Source organism: Stegastes partitus, unplaced genomic scaffold (genome assembly GCF_000690725.1).
Source record: "Stegastes partitus isolate 25-593 unplaced genomic scaffold, Stegastes_partitus-1.0.2 Scaffold329, whole genome shotgun sequence".
NCBI classification, from domain to species: Eukaryota; Metazoa; Chordata; class Actinopteri; family Pomacentridae; genus Stegastes; species Stegastes partitus.
Window position 1 is genome coordinate 97,122 of NW_007578060.1, and position 10,403 is coordinate 107,524.

General features: G+C 40.2%; 2 protein-coding genes across 4 annotated transcripts in view; both read left to right on the plus strand.

Annotated features, from left to right (window-relative positions):
* The first annotated feature begins 1,479 nt into the window (after nucleotides 1-1,479).
* On the plus strand, nucleotides 1,480-3,744 carry ecm1a (extracellular matrix protein 1a). Its single transcript, XM_008283876.1, has 3 exons — nucleotides 1,480-1,552; nucleotides 1,641-1,897; nucleotides 3,203-3,744. The coding sequence occupies exons 1-3, from the start codon at nucleotides 1,480-1,482 to the stop codon at nucleotides 3,404-3,406; spliced, it is 534 nt and encodes a 177-aa protein (XP_008282098.1). The 3' UTR covers nucleotides 3,407-3,744.
* A 1,136-nt stretch (nucleotides 3,745-4,880) lies between these two features.
* Nucleotides 4,881-10,403, plus strand: part of pip5k1aa (phosphatidylinositol-4-phosphate 5-kinase, type I, alpha, a) — a 12,247-nt gene continuing 6,724 nt past the window's right edge. The window contains exons 1-4 of one of the 3 annotated variants that reach the window (XM_008283831.1): nucleotides 4,881-5,012; nucleotides 5,384-5,521; nucleotides 7,473-7,507; nucleotides 7,696-7,782. In XM_008283831.1, the coding sequence (XP_008282053.1) occupies nucleotides 5,473-5,521; nucleotides 7,473-7,507; nucleotides 7,696-7,782 (171 nt within the window). In that variant the 5' untranslated portion in view covers nucleotides 4,881-5,012; nucleotides 5,384-5,472. Of the gene's footprint in view, nucleotides 5,013-5,383; nucleotides 5,522-6,959; nucleotides 7,508-7,695; nucleotides 7,783-10,403 lie in introns of those variants that run through there. The other 2 variants (XM_008283832.1, XM_008283833.1) reach the window with 2 other exon arrangements.

A 10,403-nucleotide genomic window follows, 5' to 3' on the forward strand; every position in this document is an offset into this window, starting at 1 on the left:
CAATTTACAATCACCAATTAACCTCAGCATGTTTCTGGACTGTGGGAGGAAGCCGGAGAACCCGGAGAGAACCCACGCTGCACGGGGAGAACATGGAGACTCCACGTAGAAAGATCCCGGGTGTTCTCACCGTGGCGCGGACCAGCGACCTTCTAACTGCGAGGCAACGATGCTAACCACCGCTCCACCTTGCAGCTCTCTTATAGGAATCTTTGAAATGTAAATATATGTCCGCAAGACAATTAGTTGAATTTTAGGACGTGAGCAACCACACGTACATCCTCACAGTTTGTGGATAACAACATGAGACACAACAACTGCTCAGCGTTTCTGGTTTTGTGGGAACCATCCTCTGATAACGGAGCACACACTCATCCAAACAGGGATGACGGAGTTTGTCGTAAGCTCTGTGAAGTTTCGAGAATGAGCTCTGAATGGTTTTAATAAACGTGCGGCATTTATCAACCACTGTGCCCACTCAGCACAGATAAGATCAACTAGGGCGGATTTTTCTTTTTCCACTCCTTGGCTAATTAAAAAGAGCGTCACAATGTAAGGGCTTTAATTGGACTTCGTGTTGGTTACATCCTGTTTGAAAAGTGGTGAGTGGGCTTTTTTCCTTTTTGTCTCTCTCAGTTTTGGTCTCCTACAGTTTTAGTTTCAGTGCCTTTGAGGTATTTCTCAAACTTGATGATGAAGGATTGCAAATTTGGGATGAGAAGTGATGCCTCAGACCTCCACCTGTTGAGGGATGATCTTTTCTAGTTTGACACAGACGGCTTCTTTCACTCCTATCTCAAACCATCTGTACATTACTGTCCTCAAAGGAATGTCCTTTGGCCTGAAGATGCAGGTGGACTGCTGAGTCCTGTCCTGAGGAGCTGCTCTTCTTGTGTTACAAGCAAGTCCAGTTTCTAAACTATGAGAATAACCACAAGCTGGATGACTGAGGATCTTCACAGACATCCGAATGTACCTGTAAATGAAACGTGTTTTATAAATAAAATCTGCAGACTCGATGGCTATTTAGCATAGAAATGAACCATGCGTGTCAGTTGTCTTGTATTGTTATGGTGGTGAAGTCATAGAAATATTTTGTGTTTCCCTGTGAAATTATGCACAAAGAAGTCATGATTTGTGTTAGTTCTGAGTCACGCCTGCACTTTTCCTGTTATAAAGAGTCAAATATCTGCTTTAATAAATGTCTGTTATTATAATATCATGACTCTCCTGTGACTTATTTCCACTGTGACTGCAGACTTCCAGACTAACCTTCATACGTCAGCATTTATCAGTGAACTCATTTTGTGTTTAACTCAACTGGTTCGTGCACCACAACATCCCCTCCGACGCCCACTTCCAGGCATTTCACTCCCACACTTGCACCTCCTCTTGCCTATATAAGCCGCTCAGGGATCCTGCTGTTAGAGAGAAATCAGCTACTTCACTGTTCTGATCCCACTACATCACCGTGCAGCCATGACTTTCATTGGAGGCCTCACTGGACTTTGGATAGTCGCCCTGGTGGCGGTTCATGGTGCAAATCTGAGAGGTAATTTCGACTCTCTGAGCATTTATACTTCATGCACTCTTCAGGCTGCAGTGCTATTAACCTCTGTGTTGCTTCTGTATTTCCACAGAATCCAGGAAGAACTTTCTCAACGAGCCAGACGTCCCCTTCCCGCCCGCCCGTCCCACCGCTCACAACCTCGCCGCCATCTGCCACCAGGGTCAGGGTCGCCCCAGGTACCCGGACAGCTTCTTCCCACCTAACGGTTTCAGCCACTTCCGCCGCCGGGGAAAAGCCATCAACCGCCTGGAGTCGTGGTACTCGATGTGCTGCAGCGGACGAGTAGCTCAGCAGAGCAGCCAGATCCTGTGCTGCACCCAGCAAGCTGTGAGTCCACACGACATGTTATACACGGTACAGGAGATCCCTGGTATCCCTGACTGATAGTAAAGATAATATTTAGGGTGAGAAACTCTGTCATGTTTGGACAAAGTAGTCTAGTATGCTTTTTTGTATTCAGCATGTACAACTATACTGCATATTCCAGTTTCACTAGAGCCTGATAATATAGCCTAATATTTGTTTTTAGTTGTCTTACTCAAAGCACAGAGTTCATTCTTAAACATTGTTGTTTTCTTATGATGTTTTCCTGCAGGATCTTATTAAATGCAATAAATGAAATTCCAGTCAAAACACAATGCAAATTTGCAGCATGGGTGCTTGCAAAATTATATTAAAAAATGGTGAAATATTGTAAAATGAAACCAGTGACAACTAGTGAAAATAGCAACGAATATCAATAAAATAATTCGATTTTTGTTGCTGATTTAAATAGTTTAAATCACTGTGATTAAATGTTAAAGAACAAAATTACCAGCTGTTAAAATATAAATGTTTGATGTGGACATTGTGAAGAGTTTGGTTCTGTTTTTGTTTGTTTGTTTTGTTTTTTTCTTTTAATTTACAGTCAATGTGTAAAAATAACACTTATTTCCCCCCTGTGATTTTACTGGTCATTATTTGTAATTTAAAAGGCAGAAAATATATAAAATACCAGTCAAATAATTCATTTTTAAATCCCTAATATCATTTTTTAAATTAACAAATATCTAAAAAAATATATTTTTGTGTGTGTGTGGATTTAAATACAGTGATAAATAGTTTAATTTTATGGTCAAACATGATTTTAAAAAATAAATAAAAGAATTACCTTTTGTACAGATTTTTAATGTTTACAGTTTTAGCCTGTTTTTTCCCCCAACTGTTAACTTTTTTTTTCACATAAAAACACTTTAAATGTATGATTTTCATCCTGTATGTATTTTTTTCTTCTGTAAATACTTTTTATCAGTTAGTGAAGGTCAGTGTAGTTCAAGTTTCAAGTAATAAATTAATTTTATGATTTAAATGAACCCTATCTACATTGTAAAAAAAAATGGTCAGATTTACTTTAAAAGCTCAAATTTGTGTTTTAGTTCATGGGGTGATTAAAGGATAAGCATCAGTAAAACTCAAGAAAAGTTTTAAAGGAGTTGCTGTTTGGGTCAAAGTCTTCTGTTGCACTCGTGCATAAAGGAGCAGATTTAACTGAAGCCGGATGAGAGTTTGTGAGGACAAACTGTGTCTCTTTCTTGCTTTTGCTAAATGAAGATGTCTCCCAGCTGTCTGACACTCATTTTTCTTTCCTCGTAGTGGAAACAAGCCCTGTCTCAGTTCTGTGTGGACGAATACTCCATCATGACCGCCCCGTTCGTCTGCTGTGAGGCCTCCGGAGATGCTCGCTGGAAATGCTTCAATGACGGGCCGACAAACCCGAAGTACAACCCGATACCAGGCTACACCGCCCCGCCGATGAACTGGGAGCTGGGATTCACCTTCAACCCCAGGGCCTGCTAGAGCTGAAAGCAAGAAACGGAGAGTTCAGAGGAAAAATCAACAGCGTTTTAGGACAAGTGGAAGATAATGCTGAGCTGATGCTGTATATTAATGCATTTTCAACATGCTTACATGCTTTGTTTAAGTGAAGGATCAACCAGAGAAGTGATATTTGACTTGATTTAAGTGTTTCAAAGGAAAAAAAGGGGAAAAAAGTCACTGATGTAATAAAACAAGTGTTCAGCAGGGGTCATGGTTGGCTGGAGGAGGTGGGGGAATGTTTCATGTCAGTGATAAAAGTTTAAATGTGCTGCCCAGCTTGAATAGAAACGTGCTGTAAAGGGACACAAATAAACACTCGACAAACATCTTGACTGAGTCGTGTCACTTTGTATGTGGTACTGTCAGAGAACTGTGACAATTCAAACCACAAAGATCAAAGTATGAGCAGAAACAAGACTCCTGATTGAGTCATTTGTCTTCAAGATAAGTTTCTGAGTCAACATTAGTAGAAACACAATGCAGGAAACATTTGCTAAATATTACTTTTCCTACTGTCACCTTGTGTTTAAATGGCAAAAATAAACATTTACTGTCTGAAAAGACTTGAATTTGAATAAATTGTGCAGAGTAACAATGGGTACACACAAACTATTTTGTTGAGGTGGAATAACTAAACACTTTTCTGAATAAAAACAACGTGAAACGCTTCCACATCCTCTTACAACATCTCAGTTGGAAATAGTGTTTTTTTCTACTTCATTTATTTGTCAGATATTTAAAGCAAGATTTTCTACACTTAACTGATGATTATTAAAATCTAAAAGTAAATGAAAAAGCATGATTACTTCTGCTCAACTAGCATGTTTTAATCGCTGCTCACCTCATGTTAATGCAGATATAACAGTTAAACACTGAGGGGAGCCATTTGACTGTTTAATGTGTAATTCTTGATGCTTCAAGTCCGGTTAATGGTGATAGACATAATTTTCAATGCACAGAACGCCACTTTTCTACCGTGTTGTGTAATTTTTCTGATCAATGTCTAACACAAGAACACCCTCCTGGATTATTTAAGGTTCTGTCTTATCTTATATTGTCATATCTTTTGCATGTTCAGTATTTGTCTGTGTCAGTCTCTATCAGGTACAAGTGATGAGTAAGTCTGAACAAATGTAAACAGGTTAATCAGGGCAGGAGGGTGAGACACAGTCAGCTGAGAAGTTAATTGCCCTGATAATTTATTTATTGCTTCACATGACAATAAAGGTCTTTGAATCCTTTATTTGTTTTAAATATATATGTTTATTATGTTATAATATTATATTAATTAACCAAAATAATTAAATATATTTCTAAATATGATTAATAAACGTTAAATGTTCAGCTACACAATAAAGTTCTTTGCGGTTTATTTTAATGCGTTGCTTTTATTGTGAAATCGTGAGTTCTGATTCCCGGATGTGCTGCGCTAACTCCGGCTAACAGCAAAAAACTGCCGCTTCCGCACTGCTTCCTTGTTTATTAGTTTTAGGGAAAACAGTGTCTCAAGAAGATAAAAGTTTTTTTTTCTTTTTTTAGTTCGTTTCCTCCGGCAGCTGCCAGAACTCCTCCGCAGGACTTTCGGGTGAGTTGACTTTGAGTTTGTGCCGCTTTTCGGTAGTTACCGGCTCGGCTAGCTTAGTTAAAGTTAGAAAAGTTGAAGCAGAGTTAGCAGCTAGCCTCCCTCCGTCCGTTTGGCTCAGTGTTGTAACCCAGACCGTGTCGTTAGCTGTCACGCTAACCTGTTTCAACACGTACCGGTCTTACCATTCATTACTGCCCTCCTAAAGGCGCTTTACCAGCCAGTGTTAGCCGAGTTGTTTGGCGGGAGGTTGCTGTTAAAAGGTGCCGTTTGCGTTCCGATAAGAGCCCGTCAACGTGGCTGCTGCTGCTGCTGTCAATATTTGTGGCGTGAAATCATCCGGAGTGCTAATGAGCTGCTGTTTCTCCTCACAGGTCCGCACCGTCGTGAAGCGATCACGGCTGATTTGGTGACTTTTTTTTCTTTAAGGACCCGAGTTTCATCCAAACCAAGTTGAGTCTGAATGGCCACAGCTGCTGAGGAGCCTCCAGGGCTGCAGGGCCACACTTCCAGTAAGTACCCAGTTATTATGGACATAGCATCCTTAATTTAAAGACATACATCAGGTTTGTTTAGCTTCATGACTTAATACAGATACATGGTTCGAGTTATGTAGTTGGACGTGTCTGTGCATGTCAGCAGATATAATTGGACTTATTGCTAAAACATATGAGTCACGAATTTGGTGAGTTTTCTTCTTTTATTGACAGAAATCTTAAATGATCATGGCATATGTGCTGCCGTCTGAACCAAACAAATATCCTTCTTTAGCAGATTGTGATTTATGAGGAATGTTTTGTAGGAATTTTACATTTATTGTACAAATTGCAACCCCTACGATTGTGATATTATTTCAGCTGAACCGTTCAGCTCTGGTTGGACAGTTGGTTCATTCATGTAAATGCTAGTTCACACACTCAGACTTTGTGAGGATGTCCTCATTTCATTTTCAGTTGTTGTTGAAACATTTGGAGAAGTGGTCACTGAACTTTATCATTTCATAATTCTGGAGTTTGTGGGTCTGTTGGATTGTGTTTTGTAGTTTTGTTTTGTTGCCAGGGTCGGTCTGATACTCGGGCTTGACTCACGTCCACAACATCCCCCCTGAGAATAAACGATAACAGGATCTTGGACGCGTCAGAGGACAGTTTCTCATATTCCAGTTATACAACGGCACAGAGATGAAACAGTTAAAACCACGAAAATAAGTCGCTGTCATAAAAAGCCCTGTAGTGAGTGAAGTGAAAACCAAAGTTAACTAACCTATACAACGAAAAAAACATATGCATAGAACAAACCATCGCAAAATATGAATGTTAATGTTCAGCTTTAAAAGACTACTGGACACCTGTGTATTCATTCACCATCAAATTGTAATTTCAAGAATCTTAAATCAACTTTAATGATTTTCTACATGTGTTACAGAGATATATTTCAAATATTTAGTCTGTTTTTATTGACAAAAAAAGGGTGTCCCGACAAATAAGAATAAGAAACTGACAACGGGGTGTAACAGACAACAAACTTTGAGTCATTTTTGCCTTTAAATAAATTCCGGGGACTCTTAAAGGTCAGATTAAAATAAAAAAAGAATAGTAAGCTTTATTTATAGAGCATTTTCCAATAAAATAAATGCAAAATTAAGATAAAATAAGCACACAGAAAACTAGAAAGCACACAAAACCGAAGAAGAAGCTACAAAACATAAATAAAATCAGGAAAAGCTCTCCGATAAAAAATGTGTTTTAAGGAGTGACTTAAAAGAGGGCACAGAATCAGCAGACCTGATTTCCTCGGGCAGGTCATAAAGAAAACGGATGTTCTAGAACTTGTTGTGTACTTCTTTGCAAGAAAGCAAGTAAGAAACTTTCTCAACAAAAGGGCAAATTGTTCCTGTAGAAAGTGTCCTTATTTCCTTCAGTTTTTCCCTTAATCAAATACTTTATTAAAATACTAATAATAAATCGTAGGGTTGACATGACACCGTCCTGGAGTGCACCTGCTATGTATTTACTTGCACTACCGGTTGAATTTATCAGCTGAATTTCGTTTGATGCTGGCTGATGTTTCACTTTCTACCGTGTGTTTTCTTAGAGACAATAGCAAACTATTTATTGTTGACTTTGGAATCCAACGAGCATAGCTTTCTGTTACTGACGGGGCATTTGTTGGCGCTGTTTGAACGTACTTTAATAGCATTTAATTCCTCCCATTGCACGCAAAGACCTGCAGAGTCAGTTCTGGAGGAGACTGTCTTCTCTCAGAGGTAACCAACGAGGTGCGTCTGCATGCTGCTTGTGTCGGCTGCGCTCTCTGTTTTCAGTGTTAGGGATAGAACGGTAGCAGCTGTTTGGAGTTTTTTGACGTGAATGCATCCCGTGTTAGAAGTCTGTCTGCTTGATTAGCTCATTTTCTTTCCTTTGTGTGTATTCCTGTTGTAACTCGTGTGTTCTGTTGCTTCAGATTCGACCGGGACTCGAAAAAATGCTTCGGCCGAGGTGAGAAACGACGGCTTTGTTGGGAGGAAATGTGTAACCTCCATTTGTGTCAGCAATGTGGAATTTGCCAGTATTTTGCTGACATGTGGTCAATTCCTTCCTGTTAGAAACACGAGAACATGTTGCTGCATATTTACGACGAGTTCTTTTTTTTTCCTCTTGTGATGCTCTTCTGTTTGTACCCACAGGGTCCAAGTCCGCACATGTCTCAGGCCATGAAAAAAACTATCGGCCATCGTGGAATCGATCCCACTGGAGAGACGACGTACAAGAAGGTGAGAGATCAGCCATCACAGACTGAAGCACGTAGACTTTCAATATCTATTTCTTTGCCCATTGATTTCCCAACAAATTAATAAACGATGTTGTTCATCGTGACTTTCAAGAGTCCAAAGAGGTCTGCATATGTCTCACTGTGCTGCCCTTCTAATCTCAGAGTCTCCAGATCATCAAATAAATATTGTTTCAAGTCCTCAAAATCAGGTTTTAAATACCATTTTTTTGTCTATTTCTCATGAAGTTTGATTGTAACGGGTGTTCCAGTCGGGATTCTTTTGGCCCTGATCTCAATCACTGGGAGCAGAATAAATGGGTCTATTTTAAGTCTTCTACTTTTAGTCTAACATTATTTATGCTGTACATACACAGTAGTACAGGCAGGATGAGAGAGCGTTTCTTCAGGATCCAATAACTTAAAGCAATTTAAATAAACAAGTGTTTGCGTGTCTGGATAAGCAGTTCAGCATTCCGACAGCTTGTGGCATGAAGCTGTTGGAGGTTCTTCCTTTAACACTTCGGAAACGTTTGCCTGATGGCAGCAGTTCAGACAGTTCATGGAGAGGGTGTGAGGAGTCCCTGACAATGTTCAGTGTCCTGCTCCTGCAGCGGCTCTGGAAAAGTTCTTGGACAGAGGGGAGGGAAACTCCGATGAACCTCTCAGCTCCTCTAACTATCCTCTGCAGAGCTTTTCTGTCTGACAGACTGCAGCTGGAGCACCATGTGGAGATGCAGGATGTCAGAACGCTGAAGGATTATAATTGAGAGATGAGATAGTATCATGAATTGATTTATTTATTTATTGACATGTGCAACAAGTTCCACTCTCTCTCTCGAGACGCAACTTAAACCACAGCACATATGTTGAGAACAGCTTAAAGCTTAAGAAATAAAGACGCTTTTTAAAAAAAAAAATTAAATAAAATTCAATTTTACCAAAAAAAAAAAATTAGAATAAAAACTGTAAAAACTAAAATCAATACTAATAATTGAAACAACACACAGGGGCTTGATTAATATAATATAACCAAAATACTGTTTCAGGTCAGTCAGCCCTCAGCGTTTCCTTTGCATTCATAGGAGATAATAGGCAGCTAGCAAGAATCAATCAACGACAATACAGAGCTAGTTAGCTTTCTAGCTATCTGTTCCTTTTTGTGACCAATCTGTTGAGGCTGCTTTCCTCCATGAAGGATTTTTTTGGAGCACATGTCGCAAATTGCTGCGAGGTGGCTCGGTGGTTAGCACTGTTGCCTCGCAGCTAGAGGTCGCCTGTTTGCGTCCCGGTGAGGACACCCGGGATCTTTCTGCGTGGAGTCTCCATGTTCTCCCCGTGCAGCGTGGATTCTCTCCGGGGTCTCCAGCTTCCTCCCACAGTCCAGAAACATGCTGAGGTTAATTGGTGATTCTAAATTGTCCGTAGGTGTGAATGTGAGTGTGCTTGGTTGTCTGTCTCTAAGTGTAGCCCTGTGATAGACTGGTTACCTGTCCAGGTGAACCTGCCTTCACCCTGAGTCAGCTGGGATAGACTCCAGCCCCCCATGACCCTAGTGAGGATTAAGTGGTGTATAGATAATGGATGGATGGACATTGCAAATTGCAAAATGATTGTCTTTTTCTGACACCTGGTAGAAGTGTCAGACTAGTGAAGCCAGTGGAGACTTTCATCTTCTGATTGATCCTTAACAAGACCCCCAGTCAAACTATTTACAAGGAATATCGGTCTGTGATGAACTGGAGCATCCTTATTGTTTATAGTTGGTTAACTCTTTAATCTGCAGTGTTTGAATTTAAACTTGGAGCTCATCTATCAATAGCACAGGGCTATTTGCATTTGTGACCTTTTTTTTTTTGAGAGCGTGCGAGTTTAAGCGGTCGCATTAGTGCGAGTGCTTGATGATCATTAGGCTGTATTAGTGTCGCTGTAACCGCCACAGGAAGCTGCCGTGGTGACCACAGTGGTGGGAAGTAGCACTTTTATAAATTTGGTGTACTTAAAAATTAAGTCTTCTAATGAAAAACAAACCGCAACTGCATTCGCTGTTTTTTACGGTCATAGAAAAGAGCGTGTGAAAACACTCGGTTTCATGTCGCACAAATCCGACATTAGAACGACCTGATTAACTCTTTTTAAAGTCATTTTGGCAGCCTGCAGTGTGGGGCGTTTAGGGAACATCTGTAAATTGTAGCGTCTATCAATGAGAAAATGTTCAGTGAGTCATATGTTTTGCCTGAGACAAAGTGGGAGGTGCTACCAGTGAAAAAGTTAGCCTGGAGCCCTGTAGCAGCGAAACCAAAGTGTTTGTTCCTCTTCGTTTTGTTTATCCGCTGGGTTGAAGCTTTCACGTTCACAGACTTTAAATTCAGATCACATGTGGGGACTTTACAAGATGTTACCAGTAGGACAGGGTGATATGGCCAGAAATAGTTATCACGTTGTGAACAAGAAAATTAGTGATAACGATATGACTGACGTGAGACAAAATACTTCAAGACCTCACAACTTTATTGGTGCAAATAAAAAAACGAACAGTTTATTTTCCATTTAGCAAGCAGCTGTTTCTAATGTGCATTAAAGCTATATGGTAAATCGGACTGCATGGTGGTTCGGTGGTTAGCA